This window comes from Geotrypetes seraphini, chromosome 2 (assembly GCF_902459505.1).
Source record: "Geotrypetes seraphini chromosome 2, aGeoSer1.1, whole genome shotgun sequence".
NCBI lineage: Eukaryota > Metazoa > Chordata > Amphibia > Gymnophiona > Dermophiidae > Geotrypetes > Geotrypetes seraphini.
The window spans coordinates 339,804,158-339,826,471 of NC_047085.1; the positions used below are offsets into that span (position 1 = coordinate 339,804,158).

The 22,314-nt window shown below is 39.5% G+C and overlaps 1 protein-coding gene across 2 annotated transcripts in view; it reads left to right on the forward strand.

The window, feature by feature from the left end:
* VOPP1 (VOPP1 WW domain binding protein) overlaps positions 1 to 22,314 on the forward strand; it is a 195,427-nt gene that overhangs the window by 165,111 nt on the left and 8,002 nt on the right. Inside the window, exons 3-4 of one of the 2 annotated variants that reach the window (XM_033930299.1) lie at positions 1,714 to 1,791; positions 19,245 to 19,378. In XM_033930299.1, the coding sequence (XP_033786190.1) occupies positions 1,714 to 1,791; positions 19,245 to 19,378 (212 nt within the window). The remainder of the gene's footprint in view (positions 1 to 1,713; positions 1,792 to 19,244; positions 19,379 to 22,314) is intronic. The other variant, XM_033930300.1, reaches the window with a different exon arrangement.

Genomic DNA, 22,314 nt, shown 5'->3' on the forward strand with positions numbered 1-22,314 from the left:
TTCAATGAATCAATTTGAATCGATTTGTTTGTTGGAAAAATTGAGTCCTGATGATACCTCTGGATAGGGAGAGAGAGAGATGGTAGATAGTGGTAAAGAAACAGAAATGTTGGATATGGCAGTGGAAGGGAAGGTACAGAGATGAAAGGTGAGCACGGAGAAAGAAGAAAACGTCAAATGGGCAGGAGATCCTGGTGAGCAAGTTAACAGAAGACAAACAGAAACCAGAGCCTAGGACCAACGTGATTTGAATAATGAAATGACCAGACAACAAAAAGGTAGAAAAAATAATTTTATTTTCTGTTTTGTGATTACAATATGTCAGATTTGAAATGCGTGTCCTGCCAGAGCTGGTGTTAGACAGCGAGCATGAGCTAGGACCTAACAGAGAGAGGAAAAGTCTTTTTTGTTTTGTTTACACCACAGCACCAGCATGGGGTTGGAGAGGGCAAAGGAGAGTGGGGTGGGTGAAGAGGCTACAAAAATAAACCTGCCAGGCCATTTGAAAAAACACCCGATTGGGCAGGAAAAGTGAATCAAATTGTAAAATCAATTCAATAGGCCAATTGAATCAGGCAGATTTTGGTATTATCCATAAAGAGGCAAATCTTACCCAACAGCCCTTCAGCAAAATCACTTACAGAAATATTAAAAAGAACAGACCCAATAACCGAACCTTGAGGCACACCACTTTACCTTTACCTCAGAGAGATCGCAACTGACCACTACCCTCTGTCACCTTCCACTCAACCAGTTTTTGACACAGTCTGTCACTTTGGGGCCCATACTGAGGGCACTCAGTTTATTTATTAGACACCTTTGTGGAACCACTATCAAAGGCTTTACTAAAATCTAAGTATATCACATCTAGTGCACTCCCTCTATCCATCTCTGGTCACCCATTTAAAGAAATTGATCAGATTTCCTAGTGAATCCATGTTGCCTCAGGTCCTGTAATCCAATGGATTCCAGAAACATCACTATTCTCTGTTTTAAAAGCATTTCCATTAATTTACTTACCACAGAAGTCAGACTTTCCGACCTGTAGTTCCCTTCCTTACTTCCACTTTTTTTTGAAGAGGAACCATATCTGCCCTTCTCCAGTCCTCCAGTACCACTCCCAATACTGGAGAAGCATTGAAAAGGTCCTCTTAGGGTTTCCACAGCTGGCATTGTGCTGGTAGCAGGTTTCAGGGTCTCATTGCGTCTTGTTAGGTAGAAACTGACGTTCATCAGGGTATGCTATGAGGTCTGCAGTTTGTGTTTGTAAATAGTGAGTTCACTGACCTGATAGGGAACAGGGCAGTGCATCAATTTAAATTTTGGCAGGAAAATCAGTTGGTCAGAAATTTGAAATTTGTTGTAAAAGTCGGTCTCTTTTTCCATAGAATTGAAAAGTCTCTGGTGGGTTTAAAGATGTTGTCTCCACAGCTGACATTTTGCTTGTTGCAGGTTTCCACATCTCACTGCATCTTGTCAGGTAGAACCCGATTTTCCTGCCAAAATTCAAATTGGTGGACTGCCCAGTTTTTCACCCTGTGGGCCCTGCTTTCTCAGTGATTCCATCTCTGGTCTGCCAAAGATGGGACCACAACAGCATCAAAATTTGTGTGTCCTGCATTGTGCCATACTCCAGAGGCATTAGGTCATATAAGATGAGGTGGCCACTACTTTTACTCACAAATGATTTTAGATTGTCCTTTTCTATTGCAGATGCCGAGCATATGAAGACTGTTGTGGTTCAAGATGCTGTGTGAGGGCCGTCTCCATCCAGCGACTATGGTATTTTTGGTAAACTGAACTTTTTCTTTATCGGCAATAAGCTTTTACGATTAAAACTTTGAAAAGTGATGCTATTTGGAACCTAGGAGTCCTTTTAAAAAGGTGTGGGGAAAAAGTGGTCTCAGCATGCTCTTGTGCTGTGTGCTAAGGCCACTTTCTAGCACAGCAGTAAAATGGCCATTTCTCATTTTGTAAACTAATGGCTATGTGCTAATGTTGTCAGTGGCATGCAGCCATTAAAACATATTAGCATGTGAGCACTTACCAAAATCTATTTTGTAGGTGATAAGGGCTCATCTGCTAATTATGTACTAATCAGCACACAGTGCACTGATCAGTGCTGGCGTGCCCACTCTCCACCCCCAACACACCCCCTTTGCCATCAAAATGAAAATATTTTTTAGTGCATGATTTGCGTTTGCTAATGTCAGATGTACTGCAAGACCTCTTATCTAATCTTTAGTACCAGGTCATTCCCAGAGGGACTCGAACCGGTTAACAACATCATCTTAAGACCATAGATGAAGAATAATAATGAAGGGAGAATCAGTAAATGTCAGCAAAAAATTGTCAGCAAAAAATTGTCAGCAAGGGAGTTTTAACAATTATCCGTGAGAAATTTTGTGAATAGATATGTTTTCAATGTTTTTCTAAAGCAGGTCAATGAAGAGAGAATTCTAATAACTGAAGGAAGATCATTCCAAATTTTAACTATAGTGAATGGCAAATAATGTGAAAGCCTACCTAAAGTTTGAATCCCTTTAATGGCAGGGAACATTAATTTAAATTTAAGTATATTCTTTGTAGTCTGAAAACGATAAGAATTGAAAGAAAGAGGAAACAATGGGGAGAAAATCCCATATAGACTCTTAAAAATCACATTTGCACATTTAAAATGGACCCTCCAATAAATCAGAATCCAGTGCAATGCCCTCAACAGTGGAGTAACATGATCGTATTTATTTTTACCAAAGATTATTTTGGCAGCCATATTCTGAATAGGCTGTAAACTCTTCATGTTACATTTACTTAAACCTACGTAGAGGGAATTAGCATAGTCCAGATAAGCCAGAATTATAGCCTGGACTAGTAAAGTAAAATAATGTTGATGAAAAAACCTATGAACTATCCTCAGCATCCATAAACTAAAAAATCATTTTTTGGATATGTTATTAATTTGGTTTGGCATAGAAAGAGTGGAATCCAAAATAAAGCCCAGAATTCTAGATGAGTATTCAATCTTTAGAGAGCCACCCGAACTTAATGTTATAGAAGAAGGTAAATTATAAGTAATAGGACCAAACAATTTGGTTTTAGTGGCATTCAACTTCATACGCACAAAGGAGACCCAGTCTTGAAGTCTAGAAATACAAGAATTAATATCTGCTGTTAAATTCAACAATGATGGATCCACTTCAAGTAAGATAAAAATGTCATCAGCGTACATAAAAATTTATTCTGAGACAGATAATTTCAAATATTTCAATGTCATGTATATATTAATTAATATGGGTGACAAATGGAGATCCTTGAGGTACTCCAGAAACAGGAGACCATGGTGAAGAAAATTTATTCTCTGTATATATTTGATACGATCGTAGTTTTAAGAAACCCCTAAACCAGTTCAAAACTCCTTGATCTAATCCAATGTCAATCAAAAGTTGTATAAGGATATCATAATCCACGACATCGAAAGCTGCCGAAAGATCAAACTGCAACAAGACAGCACAATGGCCATGGACCAGAAAATGTTGAGCCTTAGCAACTAATGAAATGAGGAGAGTTTTGGTACTATAATTTGGACGGAAACCAAAGTGAAATGGAAGAAGTATTGAAAATTTGTCTAAATATTCTGATAGTTGTTTTGAAACAATAGATTCTAAAATCTTTGTTAACAATGGTATGTTTGCAACCGGGCGGTAACTAAGAGCTATTGCTGGATCTAATTCAGAATTTTTTAACAATGGGTTAAGTATAATTTGTCCCATATCTGATGTAAAGAAGCCACTAGTAAGAATATAGTTGATCAGCATTGTAAGTCAGGTAGGAAGGAATATTACAAAAAAGATATGAAGGAACTGGATCTAGTAAACATTTTTTCTGATCAAGTTTAATGCAGAATTGCTTAAGTTGATGTTCTGTTATTATATCAAAAGTATGCCAGTATCTATCAGCTGGTAAGCTCTTTTAAGTTGCGGTGAGCACTTGTTTCATTTTAAATTCTGTTGCTGTGTAGTCGGTGGTGCAGTAAGGAGGTGTGGGGGAGCGGATCACCTAAAGCAAATTTTTCATGGGGGGGGCACCTCCACCTCTCCTCCTCTCCACCCCCTCTGTCGCCACAAATGTTTGCTGACGCAGGCAGCATCTTCCACCTGCTGCTTGTGTCAGTCTTTTCTGACATCATTTCCTGGTTGCAAGAAGATGCTACTCATGCCAGCGAACATCTCAAGAGGTACACTGGGGGGGGGGGGCAAGGAGGCACACGGCACAGTGGAGAAGAGCAGGCGGAGCACACATCACGGTGATATCGGCACCGCCAGCCTCCCTCACTACGCCACTGTGTGTAGTAGTAAGGCTGAGATTTAATGTAATTGGTTGTCATTATACCTGATGTTTATGTTTATTTAAGATTTGATATACCGCTCCTGCATTTTACTAACCTAAGCGGTTTCCAATGTATCAAACTAAAATGAAATTAGGTACTTGAGAAAGAACTACCCTATCTGTCTCGAAGGCTCACAATCTAGCTAAAGTACCCGATTAAACTAAAAATATGTAATACATTTCTAAGATCAAAGAAATAGAAAATAGAAATAATGAAAGAAGATAAAAAATTAAAAATAAAATAAAACAAATTTAAGAGAGAAAAGTCTCTGAGGTGGCTTGATAGTAAGTTCAGTCTGCAGAACCAGGTCAACCGGAAGCCACCAATGAAGCAGGACCAGGAACCACGTCAATGAAGACCACCATGACATCAGTCACTGGACAGGCAAGGCTAGGCGCCGCCAACAGCAGACTAGAGAGATGCGCGGGGACAGAAATCCCACCCATCCCCATGAGGAATCCCACCCGACTCACCCGTCCCCGCGAGGAATTCCTCCAAACCCCACCCGTCCCCCCCGAGGAATCCCCTCCGTCCCTGTGAGGAATCTCCTCCGTCCCCGCCCGTCCCTATAAACTTCAGAAATAGTTATTTCATTTAATTATGCTACTGAATTAAAGGCTCTGGTAGAGACCCATTTACAAATAAGCAAAGAGACTTTATTAATTGGGAAGAATACATACTTTGTAAACGGGTTTCTACCAGAGCCTCTAATGTAAATATAAAATATAAATACTCAGCTGATGAGAACCCCCAAGCTGTCAGCTGAGGACTTCCTTTGCAGTTGGCTGGGGGTCCCTTTTGCCAAGCTTGGCAGGCAGCAGTAGCGTCCCTGAGTCACAGATGCTGGCACCTCAGTGGCTCATGGATGTTGCCAGCGACTACTGTGCTTGGTGGAGGGGAGTTCTGGCCGTCTCTAGAGGAGGTCCTCTGCTGGCGGTGCTTGGGGATCCCCACCAGCCACAGCAAGGGTCAGCAAGTACTTCAACACTGTGGAAATAAAACCAGAAATGCATTTCCTTTTCTTTTGAACACAATACAAAGACATCTGCTATAAACATTTCCCAGAGCTAACATATTTTAGTCAATAAATTCCGTTTTTTACATTTGTTGTCTGGAGACTTATTTGTCCATAAAGTTGGTCCAGACTTCATTCCCTCCCCCAACTGTTTCTTTCTTTCTCTCTCCCTGCCCTCCCCCAAGCCACCGCAATCGGGGAACAGGCCGCCGCCAAGTTCTGAGCTCTCCCTGCTTCCCTTCCCCGTAAAGAGGATGCTGAAGCACCGGGCCGACCAACCTTCCCATCTCCACCCAATTTCCACCCCAGACCCCACCCCCATAATAGAACTAATTGTAACACCATTTTTTCCATCCATTTTTCATATATACACACATACAATATAATCGTATTAACAACACATAATGGTTAACCACAAAATTAAAATACAGAAAGCACACTGTATGCTTTTCAACATTCATTTCTACCAGAAAACAGATAACCCCATGCAAATGCAGGACCAAAAACTAAAAAGTACTAATATTCAAACAAACCCTAAGATGCAAGACTCTTCAAGCAGTACAACCCCCAGAGAAAAGCAAACAAATGCATTTCTTCCTGAACAGACAGCAGATGCAAAATCACTAAATAAAAGCATTTCTTCTACCGTTGTTGTCTCTCCCCCTCCATGTGTCTTGCTTTCTGGCCTGCCCCCCGGTGTTAGCTTCAGGCTGGTCCATGGTGTGATCAACGCAGGGTCTTCGGGCTGGCTCCCCAAGTGCTGCATTGCACAAAGCTGTGGGAAGCGGCTCCTCGCGCGCGTCCCACACCTCATCTGGACGCCTTCCCTCTGACATTGCGACATCAGAGAGAAGGCTTCCGGGTCAGGCGCAGGCCGCGGGTAGAAGCCTTTTCCCATGGCTCTGCAGCACTCAGGGAGCCAGCCCAAAGATGCCGCATTGATCGCACCGAAGACCGGCAGCTACTGAACAATCTCTTGGGCCCGATGGAGGTGCCGGCCCTGTGGACTGGCAGAAAATTTCTGCGGACCGGCAGTTGAAGCTGAGCCGCGAGCCGCACTCAAGTGGATAAAGAGCCGCATGCGGTTTGCGAGCCGTGGTTTGCCAACCACTGATGTAGAGTAAAAGGCAATCTCTTATGCATTAGGATAGCAACACCCCTTTGCCTCCCATTGAAGGTAGAAGAGACTTCCCCCACCCAACCCCTCAGCAGCTTGGCATGCTCGATCTGAGAAAGGTGGGTCTCTTACAAATATGCTATATCAGTACCCAGCTTCCCGAGATGAGTCAATATCCGTGAACTCTTAATGGGAGACTTGACTCAATCCACATTAAGCGTAGTCACTTTCAAATCAGCCATAACCACAGACTATCTGGATACCCAGCTAAACTCCGCCGCAGATTGAGTATATGCTACCAACCACAATGCCCCTGGTACCTCATCCCACTCTCACATCAACCCCACAAACATACACAGGCATACCCCCCACACCAGACATACCATAGCCATACCCCCACCCACCCACCCCCCTCCGCCCTCCCTCCGACGTCAGCGCTGACATCGTGGAAGACTTCCGGTCGGCTGTGTGCTGCGGCAGGGCAAGTAGGGAAAAGAAAACGAGCCTTGCGGCTCGAGTGCATCGAACCCCACAGGATCCCCGCGACCCTAGGAGGCGTCCCCATGGGATCCCCGTGACCCTAGGGGGTGTCCCCATGGGATCCCCATGACCCGAAGGGGGAACCCGCGGGATTCCCGTCATCCCCGTTCAGCTCTCTACAGCAGACCCCTGAAGTGAACTCCAGTTTCCCTTCGACGTGTCCAACAACTCAGCTGCAGGAGTGCAAGTCTGCCGAGGAAAGGGTGAGAGAGGGCAGGCCACAGGAGATCTTCCGACGCCGACATCAATCCACCACTGGTGACCATGTCAGGGCCATGCTGCATCACGCCGGTGGCTTCCCCCTTCTGCTGCTGGAGAAGAGCCCGGAAAGGGAAAGCTGTGTGGAACCAGCTGATAGAATCCCCAGGAAGAGCAGCAGTTAAGAGAGATGAAAGAAAACACAGTTCCCTCAGAACCTGGTATGCTTTTTCTCAAGTGACTTGGCACCAGTCTTTAATGGTGGGGCTAAATCTATCGTGTGCAGTAAAGAAGAAATGACCTTTCCTTTCAGTGGCGGAGCTGCTTGCAGAGTTGGGCATAACATATTACTGGTAATATCACTTTTACAAGTAAAACATTATTTTTCACAGTAACCCACCAAGACATCATATAAATTCACCACCAAGGGCTCCTTTTACTAAAGTGCGCTAACGGTTTTAGTACGCACTAAATTGCTACACGTACTAGACGCTAATGCCAGCATTAGTGACAGAGCATAAGCAGAAGAAACAATGTAGTATGACAATTAAAATTGATATCAACAAGTGAGCTGCAAGAGGAGGTAGATGCGGCAGAGGAGAGATCTGGTAATAATTGATGTATTTTATTTGTTAAAAAATGATTGGTAGAAAAGAAATATTAGAGTGGGTTGATCTAGTTTTAGGAAGAACTAGTTGAGATAGTAATGAAAATAAGTTTTGTGGTCAATTAGCTGCTTTCTTAATTTGGGAAGTATAAAAGAGTTTTTGGTATTTTTTAAATTTTCAGTGGTAGAAAGAATAAGTACAGTTATAGCGATGTAAGTAGTCTAGTGTTTTAGACTTCCTTCATTGATCATTCAGCATATCATATCTGGTGTTTAAGGGATAAATCCTTATGAAATCAAAGTTGAGATCTGCTTTGAAGTAGTTGATGTGAAGAGGATTTTGAATGTAGTAAGCAGGGCCGCCATCAGGGCAGTACTACCAGTCCTGCATTCAGGGGCCCGGGCTCCCCCAGGGTCCTAGGCAGTGTTCTAAGGCAGGGGCGCCAGTAGCTCGCCAAGGCAAAGTGAGTCGATCACCCAGGACTCACTTTGCCTTGGTGATCTATCGGGCCGATCAGTCTTCCTTTCCCCGACGTCAATTCTGCAGTCGGAGAGGAAGTTCGGGCCAGCCAATCGCTGCCTGGCTGGGCGGAACTTCCTCTCCGACGGCAGAATTGACGTCGGGGAGAGGAATGCTGGTCGGCCCGAAGCAGGGAGAGCATGCGTCGGCGTCGGGGCCTGTTATCCATTGGTGGGTCCTGTTCCCCGATGGCAGCGGCAGTGGCTTGGGGATCGGCAGGGAGAAAGAAAGAAAGGGGGCAGGGAGGGAAACAGAAGGAAGGCAGGGAAACAGAAGGAAAGAAGAGAAACAGAAAAAAAGAAAGGGGGTATGAAGAGAGGAAGAAAAAGTTAGGGGAGGGAATGAGGTGTGGAGGAGAGGAAGCATACAGGCTGAAAGAAGGGAAGAAAGATTGGATGCACAGTCAGAAGAAGAAAGTGCAACCAGAGACTCATGAAATCACCAGACAAGGTAGGAAAAATGATTTTATTTTAAATTTAGCAAAGTGGAGGCAGTATTACCACAGTTTTCAAAGGAATTTGCCCAAATAACTTAATAGTTAACTGGGTAAATTCCCAGAGATGAAAACTTCCCTTCACTTACTATGCACAGTTCTGAATTTATATCTGCTGTCTATATTTTACAATATGGTCCCCTTTTACTAAACCACAATAGTGGTTTTTAGCGCAGGGAGCCTATGATCGTCAAGAGCAGCGCTGGGCATTCAGCGCAGCTCCCTGCGCTAAAAACTGCTATTGTGGTTTAATAAAAAGGATGGGGGGGTATATTTGTCTATTTTTGTATGGTTGTTACTGAGGTGACAATGCATAGAGTCATCTGCCTTGACCTCTTTGAAAAAAAAAACCAGAATAGGAATGATAATTAACATTTTCTCAGCGTATAGTGTGCTTTGTGTTTTTTTTTTTTTTTTTTGTAAATAATTTTTATTCTTTTTTAAATTCTTACATCAAGTGAAATACATGTATTACATTCAATTATGAAGAAACACTTGAAATTATCAATAAATGTTCTTACATTGTAAATTAAAGAAACCCTTTATCAAAATTTTATATCATATTATTATTACAATATTTTTCCCTTCCCTACCCCCTCTATATGTTCTATACATGTGTTATGATATCTGATCAGTAGAATAATTTGTCAATGGTCCCCATATTTTATTAAATTTTTTAATATAACCTTGTTGTAATGCCATTACTTTTTCCATTTTATATATATGACAAATTGAATTCCACCAGAAAGTGTAATTTAATTTAGTGTAATCTTTCCAATTCTGAGTAATTTGCTGAATGGCGACCCCTGTTAGAATTAATAAAAGTTTATTATTGTTAGCTGATATCGGACTCTGTGTTCTCATTGTTATTCCAAATAATATTGTATCATATGATAGTCCAACATGATTTTCTAATAATTTATTAATTTGGGGCCAAATTAATTTCCAAAAGGAATTAATACAGGGACAAAAGAATAATAAATGATCTAATGTCCCCACTTCTATCTTACAATGCCAGCATCTATTAGATCTACTACTATCTAATTTCTGTAATCTTGTAGGGGTCCATAAAACTCTATGTAATAAAAACATCCATGTTTGACTCATAGATGCTGACCTTGTAGTATGTATTCTCCAGGACCAAAATTTTTGCCATTGAGATGCAGAAATTGTCTGTCCTATCTCAATACTCCAAATGTCCCTAAGTCCTGTTCTCTTTTTTTTGTTTGAAAATTCATATATAATCTTATACCATTTTGCAGCTTGGTGTCCTAGAAAATCTGCTTGAAAACAAAGGATTGGCAAACTATATTGATTATTAAGATTCTTCCATTCAGGGAACCCTTCCTGAATAGCCTGCTTCAATTGCATCCATTTAAAATATTGTGTTTTTTCTAATCCAAATTTTTGTTGCAATTGTGAAAAACTAAGCAGTGATCCATTTATTATTACATCTTTTAAAGTACGTATACCTGCTATTATCCATTGTTTCCATACTATTTTAAATCCACCAATTTTGATCCTGGAGTTTACCCAAATAGATTGATTTAAAGATTTAGCCAATGGATTTGTTGATAAATTGCTTATAAATCTTAATGTTTTCCATGTATCTATTAGAATTCTATGATCTTTATAACTCCTGGGCATTGTTATACTAATGAAATGTTCTGGATGTAAAGGGAACATGAGGCACCATTCTAAATATAACCAATCAGGTACATTTTCCATGAGATCTGGGAGGATCCAATACATACCCTGTCTTAAAATATAGGCTTGATGGTACCTATAGAAATTTGGAAAATTTACCCCTCCCTCCTTAATTGTTTTTTGTAATGATGCTAAAGCGATTCTGGGTCTTTTCCCAAACCAAACAAATTTTGTTAGTATACTGTTTAACTTTTTATAAAATGACCCCTGAAAAAATATTGGGATCATACTCATTTGATAACAAACCACAGGTAAAATCATCATTTTAATTGTTTGAACTCTTCCCCACCAAGAAAGATGTAAAGGATTCCATTGCTCGCACATTTCTGTTATTTTCTTTAATAAAAGTTTTTCATTCTCTTTTACTGTGTCATCAATTGTATTTTTTATAAGAATACCTAAATATTTTAGTCCTTCCTCTTTCCATTTAAATGAATATGAATCAAATAATCCTTTGGTACAATGGATATTAATTGGAAGAACTTCAGATTTTTCCCAATTGATTTTATATCCAGAAAATTTTCCAAACTTTTCTATTAAGTTAAGTAGATCTGGAATGGTGTCTTCTGGTTCTCTTAAATATAATAAAATATCATCTGCATACGCAGATAATTTAAATTCCCAATTAGAAAATGTGATTCCCTTTATTCCCTTAGTTTGATTTATTGCAATTAATAAGGGTTCCAGAACGATATCAAAAAGTAAGGGAGATAAAGGACAACCTTGTCTAACTCCCCTTAGCAAGTTAAATTTATCAGATAAGTTATTGTTTATATTTAATCTTGCTCCAGGGGAGCTATATAATGTTTGAATCATTTTAATAAAACCAGGTCCTACACCAAACCATTCTAGAGCTTGATACATAAACTTCCATTCTACTCTATCAAATGCTTTTTCTGCATCTAATGATATTAGAAAAGCTGGATCATTCAAATTTTTTGCTAAATTTAAAGAATGAAATGCTAATACAGTGGTGCCTCGCACAGCGAACGCCTCGCACAGCGAACGCTGCGCACAACGAACTTTATGTCGTGATCCGTATAACGTACTTCGTTTCACACAACGAAGTCGCCCGAGCTGCATACTTCCGGGGTTCCTGCGGGGTTGGATCGCAGCGGGGTTGGTCGAGCCGCGAGGGTAGTCTCCTTCTCCTTACCTGCCCTGTCGCAGCCGCACACAGCCGAACGGAAATCTTCCCGATGTCAGCGCTGACGTCGGAGGGAGGGCTTAAGCAAAGCCCTCCCTTCCTCCGACGTCAGCGCTGACATCAGGAAGACTTCCGGTCGGCTGTGTGCGGCTGCGGCAGGGCAGGTAGGAAGAAGGCAATGGCGAACGAAAGAGGGGGGAGGGGGCGGTCCGCCCCGAAGAATGTGCACAGATGGTCAGGTCCCCCGATCGACCGACAACAGGCCCGGCCGACAAACCTCCCTGCCCTGTAGCCGCGAATCTAAATTACCTCTTACAGCAGCTTCAATAATCCAGCTGCTGTAAGAAGGTAATTTAGATTCGCGGCTACAGGACAGGGAGATTTGTCCGACCGGGCCTGTTCTGTTGTCGGTCGGGTGCAAAAGCGCCACAAAGGTGGAGGCAGGGAGGGAGGAAAGGTGGAGTGGAGAAAGCACATGTTGGAGCAGGGGATGAGAGGGAGGGAGAGAAGGGGAAATATTGGACAAGGGCAGAAGGGATGCTAAATCATAGGGTGACAGGCAGAGAGAACAACAGGAAAAAGAGTGGAAGCAATCTTGAACCCTGAGGGTGAGGGCAGAGAGAGGTGGTGAGATGATTGATCATGGGGAGAGGGACAAAAGGGAATAGAGATGGGATAGGAAGATAGTGGAAGTAAAAGGACAGGGAGATGTATGTTTTTAGATGTATCTAAATAAAAATAATAACAAAAAATTTATCTTTTTTATGTCATCTTAGCATATTTTATGCTGCAGAACGAATTATTTTTTTTTACATGTATTCCTATGGGAAAACGCGTTTCACATAACGAACGTTTCACATAACAAACTTGCTCCTGGAACCAATTAAGTTCGTTGTGTGAGGCACCACTGTATAGTGTTATGTGAAGAGTGTCTTTTAGCAACAAATCCTGTTTGATGTACATCAATGATAAAAGGAAGAGCTTTTGCTAGCCTTATAGCTAGCACTTTAGCAATTAATTTAGCATCTACATTCATCAAAGATATAGGCCTATAGTTTGTTATCAATGTCGGATCCCTGTTTGGTTTTGGCAAGACAATTATAACAGAATCAGCCATAGTTCCTGATATATTTCCATTATTCATTTGATATTGGTATAAATTTAATAGATAAGGTAATAAAGTATTTTGAAATGTTTTATAATATTCAACAGTATATCCATCTCCACCTGGAGCGGATCCAACTCTAAGAGCCTTCAATGCTGATTCTATTTCTTTTAAAGATATATGTTCTTCTAAGCTTCTTTTTATATGATCCGGAACATTTGGTCCAATAAATGAATTTAAAAACTCTAAACCATCTTGTTCTTTATTTTCATAAGTATTAGAAGTATATAAATCCTTATAAAAATCAAGAAATTGTTTTATAATTTCTTCAGTGTTGGTGTGTGTATTGCCCTGCTTATCTTTAATTGCAATTATTTTAGTTTTTCTTTTTTTTGCTTTAATAAAATTTGCTAACAATCTTCCAGCCTTATTTGAATTTCCATAATACTGTACTTGTCTATAGAACATATCTTTTCTTACAAATTGAAAAGAAATCTCATTATATTTAACTTTTGTTTTTAATAATTTCTGTAATGTATCATGTTCCCATTTTATAATTAATTTATGTTCTAGTAATTTAATTTCTTGCTCCAATTCTATAAATTGTTTTTTAAGTTGTTTTTTCTTATATGCGGAATATGATATAATATTTCCTCTCATTGTTGCTTTATAAGCATCCCATAAAATTTCAATATTTATGTTGTCTGAATTATTAATTTGAAAAAATTCATCCATTTTTACTTTAATATCTTCTATAAAGTTCATGTCTGCAAGCAAAGCATTATCAAATCTCCAAATTGGTTTAGAAAAAACTGATATATCATCCTGCAGATCAACCCACACACCAGCATGATCTGAAATAATTATAGGATCAATAATTGCTTTTATCACTCTTTGTGCAATATTATTAGAAACAAATATACAGTATAATCAATTCTTGAAAAGGATTTATGGACCTGAGAACAAAAAGAATATTCCTGATCATTAAAATGAAGGATACGCCATATATCAACTAAATCACAAGATTGTATCAAATTGTCTAATCCTAATGATTTCATAATTTTACTTGGTTTTTTATCCAAAATAGGATCCATTACAGCATTGAAATCTCCAGCTACTATTAAATTAGAAGCAGCCAGTGGTAGTAATATCTGTTGAATATTTTTGAAAAACTCCATTTGATTTGAATTAGGAGCATATAAATTAAATAAATCCAGGGTTGTATTTCTCAGATTCATTTTAATATGTACCCATCTTCCTAGTGGATCAAATTTTATTAATTTGAAATCTGCTATGAATTTCTTATTTATGAGAATAGCTACTCCCGCTTTTTTACCAATAGCAGGTGCAAAAAAACATTTGGACACCCAACCCCCTATTAGTTTATTAGATTCAAGTCCTGTCAGATGGGTCTCTTGTATGAAATATATGTCAGCGTTTTGCTTATGAAGAAAATTCAGTATTCTCTTTCTTTTGATTGGATGGTTAAGACCATTGACATTAAGAGAATAAATTTTAAGAGCCATCTAAATTAATAAGTAATGTTTGAATTAGAACTCTATAATAAAAGTTTAGATCAGACATCCACACATGTTTAATATTTATTCCTTTTCTTATTATCAATTCCTTACTTATATCTAATTCCATTCCCCTTTTCCCATCCCCCTCCCATCCCTCCCCAATTAACAAAAGTTGTGTACACTTGGCCTCACGCATATCAAGATCAGCAATAACACACTCCAAGAAGACCTTAAAACTTTCAATATTCAATTTAAGTCATCTGAATATTAAAATTATATTAAAATGTAAGTAATAATTCATATATTTTAGTAATCATGAATTAACTAAATTAACTAAATAAATTTCATATATATTTCTTAATATATCAAAATTTTTATATTCAATATTATTAAATCTTTAATATCTTTTTATTATTATATATATATTTCTTTTTTTCCCCTGTTAAATATAAATTGTAAAAACAAATATATATATTGTTTATCTTTACTTGCAGCTTTGTCTCTGGTTTTACAGCCTTTTTAATGTGTTTCTTTGCATCCAGTAGTGCAAGCCGATGGTTAGAGTCCAAGCAAAGATCTTTGATTTATGCCTCAATTGAATCTGCGACCAAAATTAGCTGCTTGGTTTTGGCAGAAACTGAAAGCATTAATGAAATCACAGACAGATATTGTTTATCTTTACTTATATTCTAAAACTTTAAAACGTTTCCCCCCTTTTTTTTTTTTTCCCTGTTTTTTTTTTTTTTTTCATCTTTTACTTTATCATTGTGATATTATTAATATGGGAGTATAATGTTATGTGAAAAGTGATTCCACGAGCAAAGATTCCTCCCCCCTACGAGAGATCACCACGAAACCACACACCAGCTATTATGTATTTTTCTCTTTTTGTCTATCTCTCTTCCTCTCTCTTCTCTTTTTCCTTTTCTTTTCTTTACTGTCCTTATCTTCTTTCTTCTTTTTTTCCCTTGAAGGAGAACAGTTTAAATAGGTCTTTACAAGTTTCCCTTTTCTTGTAGTTCAAGTTCTAATATCCTTTTCCTTCTTTTTCTTCTTGTATTTTATGGAGTAAGTTCATATTATGTTCCGGTGTATGTAGAAAAAATCCATTTCCTGTTTCCTTTTCGCACAGACTTTCGGGATTCTGAGTTTTTAAGTTTTAAAACTTTTGAGAGAGAGTAGAGGGAAAACAAATCCAACAAACCTTTTCTTATTTGCGGTGTGTAATTCCGCAGCAACCCCCCCCAGAAGAGAGAAATCCCACACGAAGAACCACTCCCCTCATTCATTTTTTTTTTTTCCCCCCATATTTCATCATTCTATTTTATCAGAAATCAATTTGCAGAATAGTCTTTTAAATATAATTAAATATTTTTTATATTAAATCGTTCAATTTCCTGTCTATTTTCTTTCTTTTCATATCATATATTATAACATCTATTTTGTTAACTCTCTATTATATAAATTGTATTTAAGCCTTTTAATAAATTTCATTTGCATTTTAGAATGTTTATTACATTCTAGTTCTACTGTAAGAGAGACGTTAGAAAAGAATACATTTGAAGCTAATCTAAGCATTCTAAATCGTTGTATTTTAAAACACAGAAATCTTTTCCTTTAAAATAAAATAAAATAAAATAAAATCATTCATTTTTTTTTTTTTTGCTATATAATCAATATATGCTATATAATCAATATATGTTAATATAATTCAATTTTCATCATTTCTAATCAATATATTTAAAGACATATTAATCAAATTAGGATGACATAGGCACTTCTTGAGTTTGAATAAATCTTTCTAGTTTCTCTGCATCATCAAATGTTAAAGTTTTGTTTCCGATGGTAACCTTCATGTTTGCAGGATACATTAAACCAAATTTTGCTCCCAATTCTCTTAGCTTTGGTCTCAATTCCAACAGCTTTTTTCTTTTTATTGCTGTGTTTTTAGCGAAGTCAGGAACAAAATGGATGTAAACATCTTGATATTTAAGTCCTTTATTTTGTTTTGCTAGCTGAAGTATTTCTAAGACCTGTTGGTGGCGCAATAGTTTGAATATAAATGGCCTTGGCAGATGTTGATTTTCTCCTTTTTTCATAGGCACTCTATGTGCCCTTTCTACCTCTATGGGATAGTTTGTTTGGAAGTAGTTTGGGAAGCAGATTTTCAATAAAGGCTACCGGATTTCCCTTCTCTGCTCCTTCTGATAATCCAATCAAACGGACATTACTTCTTCTTTCTCGGTTCGAATAATCTTCAATTTCTTTAGTAAGTAGATCTATTTTTTTCCTATCTGCTCGACTGCAGCATGCTTCTTCTTCTACAATCATCATTCTTTCTTCTAGGTTATTAGATTTTAATTCCAGGAGATCCATTTTTTTGTTTAATGTGGAAACTTCCTCCGATATATTCGTTACTTTTTTAGTTAAAATTGATAACATTTCTTTTATTTCTTTCAGTTCTTTTATTACTTCTACATCTGCCATCTTTAAGCCTGACTCCTGTTCCAGTTTTGCTCTCTTACTGCTTCCAGACATCGCAAAGTCATTCTTGTTTTGTTTTCCTGTTGCCATCCTTTTATCTTATCTTCTTTATTTAGTCTAAGCACTTTTTTTTTAATCCAATTTTAAATCTTTTTGACTTTTTCCGGACTTTCAAGGTCTTTTCTCTGGAGCTCACTTATTAGCCGACCTTCCTCATGCGCGTCCAAGCCACGCTTTGTGTTTTTTAATTTTATTGTTGGTAGATCATTTTGACTTGGTCATTTTAAAGTAGCTCACAAGATCAAAAAGTTTGGGCATCTCTGAGCTAGAGTGTTGAAACTGTGTATTTCTATTTTATCCCCCTTTTTACAAAACTGTGGAGCGTTTTTTAGCGCCAGCCGTGGTGGTAGCAGCTCCGATGCTCAGAATTCTATGAGCGTCAGGGCTGTTACCACTGTGGCTAAAATCCACATTACAGTTTTGTAAAAGGGTGGGGGGTTAGTTTGTGATGACATATTCCATACTAGGCGAAGGTGTTTTCTGTGTTCTGTGTTATCAAAAGACATGGTTTTCTGTTAGGATTGACTGTGTAGGATTGATCTGTGCTGGTCTGGCTTGTTTAGTTTTACAATGGGTGTATTGATGTACTGCTCACTGCAATATGTAAGATGCTGCCTTTTCCTAGGTACTCATGTGTGACGTGTGATTTGTTACTAAAAATCATGTTTTTCTTACAGATGGGGGGGGTGCCAAAAAATGATGGGCCCTGGGTGTTACATATGCTACGTACGCCATTGTATGTAAAGATACCAGAAAGCTGGCGTAGCAAAAACTTTAAGTAAATTGTTATTCTTCTAAGTTTTGAGTATTTAACCCTCCCACAATCTCACGGGCACTCGCTTCAAGTTTATTGAGATTTTGATTTAAACGCAATATCAAATATTTTCAATGCGTATAACAAAAATAAATTTGGGGAAATAAATAAAACCATTTGAACAATAAACATACAAACATATCCATAGATGATTAAAATTACATAGGGAGTACAAGGATAAACTACATTTGTTTAAAAATGTATTCTCCGCGCCTGCTCATAAATTTGTTGACTGGAAGGATCCAGCAATGTGGCCAGATGTCATTCAGGACAAAGACAGAGAAAGAATTGTGCAATTTGGATTAATGATGGAAGATGATTTAAAGCAAATGGCACAGTCTATGAGTAAAGATCTTGACGGACGTTCTTTTTATGAATATCTCCTCTATGCCAAATCACCCAATGGACGTGAGAAGATTTTAAGGGACTGGCTTAGGTGGAGCATTAGCAGAAAAGTATGTGTGTATTCGGCCCATGGAAGAAGGGGGGGAGGTCGGGGGGGAAGGGGTGCGTGGGGGGCCCAATAGGATTGCTCAGTAAGGGGCCCAGAAATTTCTGATGGCGGCCCTGGTAGTAAGGCAAAATCTTTTGTAGAATTGAGTCCCATAAATTAGATTGCTCAGAAATCAATTAAGCATCAACACTGGGGGCAAAGAGGGTGCATAAAGGAGGTTGATTGGCAGGGTCAAGGGAGCAAAAGGTTCTATCTTGGCCAGGACATGTGAGAAATTGGGACAGAGAACTGTGAAGGGGAACAATGAAAGACACAAGATAGCGATCTGAAAGTTATTGGGAATGAAAGGGCTATTGTGAGATGAGTACAATGTCTAGTGTATGTCCTGCCACGTGTCAGAAACAATACATGTTGGTGAAGTCTTGAATCAGCAAGCAATGTAGGGAAGTGTTTATTTAGGGCCAGATTCTCTAAACAGCACTGTTTAGAGAATTTCGGCCATGTTGAAAGTAGGTGCTGGAAATGTAGGCCAGAGTTTTACAGGCCTACATTTCTGGCATCTACTTTTGATGAGAATCGTATTGTAGAAGTGCCTACATCAACTTCTGGCATAAACCACACCTATTTTAGGCGTAGGTGCTGGTAGGTGTCTCTATGGATGGGAGTTGGCCACTGTTTTTAGGCGCTTGCAAGCGCCTACATTTAAAAAAAATTAGATTTAAATTGGTTTTAAATGACAGTCAATTACCACACTGTTTATCACCAAGTAAACCACTTAAGTTAGGCGGCAGTAAGGTGCCTACTGCCGCCTAAATTTCAGTGCAGTTTTGAGAATTTGGGCCTTAGTGCACAAGAAGGGCTTATCAATATGAAAATTAAAATCTCCTTGTAAATTAAAGAAATGAATAATGGCCATTGTCAAAGATTGTGAAAGAGTTCCATTTGGTCAAGTTAATACAAAGTGCATTTGAATGTTAGGCCCAAAGATTTTATTACCGGCCAGTTGGGCCCAAACTGTTTTATGCATACATAGGCAAGTCAACTCCTATTTGAATTTCCTCTCTTTCCCTCTTTAGGTTCCTTCTGACGATGGGTGTTCTGTTTTGTTGTGGAGCATGTTTCTTCATCCGAAGGCGGATGTACCCTCCCCCAATGGCTGAAGAACCAACCTACAATGTGTCCTACACACGACAACCTATTGGACCTCCAGGTGAGAATCTTATTTTATTTTCCTTCATTTGTGCTTCTAATATGGCAGGCAGAACTCTTGAGCCAAATATTTAACCACAGCAGTCAGCAATTAAGTAATGCACCAACCACTGTGCTTAAAAAAGAAACCAGATATTCAGCATTGGTACCTAAATACAGGCTCACAATCCTTTATCTGAAATTCTAAAAACCAAAAAGCTCCAAAACCCAAAATTATTTTGTAACGTTGATGCATTACTATTTGTATTAAAAGAAACCTCAGTTTTAGCATCAAAAGTGAAACCAGAATTCATTCCATGCTGATATTAGTTTAGTAGTTCATCTTACCTCACACTGGTGTACCTCTGAGGTGTCGCTGGTGGCCATAGCGATTCATATTCATTGCCTGCAGCAGCCCCACAGGCTTCTCTTATTCACTTCCAGCCAGGGAGGAAACAGGAAGAGAATGTCATCAAGGGTAGGATACGACAGAGCGATGCCTACAGGATTACATCGGGCAATGAATATGCAGGCACTGGCAACACCTCATTCGCCCAAGTTTCATATACAGACCACCCTAGTATTGTCTGTCTACAGTGGCATAGTGAGGAAGGTTGTTTCCTGGGATGGTGGCATTTAGCATCGCTGCTCCGTCTACCCCCCAACTCTTCCCCACCATTTGAGCACCCCCTCGCCCCCACATACCTCTTGAAATGTTTGCACCTGCTGCTCATGCCGGCTTCGGCTCCCTTCTGACATCACATCCTGAACCCGCAACCAGGAAGTAACATCAGAAGGGAACCGAGACCAGGGCGAGCAACAAGTGGAAGATGCTGCTCACGCTGGCGATCATTTAAAGAGCTACATAGGAGAGGTGTCGGCGCCCTCGTGAAGATGGTGCCCAGAGTGGTCTGCTCACCCCTCCCTTACTATGCCACTGTCTGGATAGCACTAACGTGCTCAGTGGTACTATCTAGTTAATGCCCTGAATATCCATCTCGCCAGCACTTATCAGATTAGCAGCACTTGCTAACCAACTAAGTGCCTTTGAACATTGGTTCCCTTATTTTTCTAAGGCCAAGCAGTTCCTTCCTGCTCCATTGGGCTTCTAGCTCAATTGGAATCGGTTTCTACTGTGGCAATGTGCCAAGAGCCTTCTTTCAATAACTGTCTGAGGCACGCTGCTGTATTTCTCAACCCATTCTCTCTTGCCCCGACTATTGCAATAACATTCCCTGACCACAACTCTTCTGCCCTTTCATGTTGCCCAGTACAGTGATTGGTAGAGAGCTAAACCAATATCTAAGCATCACCATGAAGAACTTCCCTCTTAGTTTCAATTGTTCTTTAATGCAAATAAATGAAACAGGCACAAATGAAGATGTGGCTTAAACAGGAGCACTGCTCAAGCAGAAAGAGTTTGTTGCTTTAGTCCAGCACCCTCAGACAAAAGGGGCTGTGAAATCAGCTACTGAGCTTTAAAATTGTTGATGAATGTGTGTTATGGATAGCTGTGGAAAGGCAATGCAGATTTAAGTGTGGGGGGGGGGGTTGTGAGTAGGAAGAGGTGGAAAGCAGAGCCGATTGCCAGGCTTAAGGCATAATGCAGATTGTCCTCTTTTCTTGCACATGGTGGGAGTAGAGAGCTGCCCCATTGGAATTCCAAGGAATCCACAGGGATCCCCTTCAGACTCGCAGGGGATGAGTCTTGTTTGTTCGGGGACTCCCGCAGGTCTGATAACTTCCTCCGGTAGTGTATCCAGCCGCACTCTGGCTCTTTGCAGCATCTCTTTCCCTCCCTTCCCACCCATACAGCGTCTTACCAGCCTTTCTCTTTAGGCTGTGGGCAGCGTTTCTTCCTCCATACTTCTAGCAGCTGACCCGGAAACCTTCACAAACACGTCAGAGAGTGGGCTTCCCTCTGATTTAATATGCATCAGAGGAAAGGCTTCCGGGTCAGTAGTGTGGAGGAGAGAAGGCACGCTGCCGTTGGCCTAAAGAGAAAGGCCAATAAGATGCTGCATGGACTGGGGTGGGAGAGAGGGAAAGAGATCCTGCAGGGCTGGGGGTGTTTCATATCTCCCCTCATCTGTCTCTTCTCCAAGCTGTATAAAAGCAATGGAGTGACTGCAGAAAGCAATCATAGAGGTCTCCTTGCTTTAATGAAATTTGAAAGCCTATAGGACACTTTATGATCCCATAAGTCAAGGCTTTTAAATCCTATCCTAGTGAACTCACAGCCAGCTGGTTTTTCAGAATCAGCAGCCTTGACAAGTATGAAATAAATCTGCATCGAAATAAAGACTGTCAATAACAAAATAAACAAAGAAAACCAGCAAGAGACAGCCAGCAAGCAATCTAATATGAGGGGGTGCTGAAAAGTTCTCAGCCCAACTTACTTCCTAAATTCAGAGCGTCATTTTGCCACAGTAGCTGAAAAGTGTTATTTTATTTTGCAAAATGTCTATTTGCGGAATCTTAATGCTTTGTTTTGACAATGTTTCAGATCATTGATTGAACCATGTCAAAGAAAAGTATGCAATTTTCAAGTGTGGAACTCTGAGCCGTCACAAAGTTCCTATTCCTGCAGAAGAAAACTCCAAAGAAAATCCATGAATATATAATACTAACATTGAGTGACAAATGCCCATCAAACTCCACAGTGAAGAACTGGTGTGCAAACGTTCAGCATTGAGATTTCAAGATCGAAGATGCAGCAAGATCCGGGAGGCCTCTAACGGTGTCATCGCCTGATATTATTGACCATGTCCATAACCTGATTTTGGCAGATCGGCAAATATCTGCTAAAACAATTGCTGAGACACTAAAGATATCCAGGGAACGTATTGGGTGTATAATACATGAGCATCTGGGTATGCAGAAGCTGTGCCAATTGTGTTGAACTTAGGAGTGAATATGTGGAATAATTTGTAAGTTTCATGGCTCCACATTATTCCC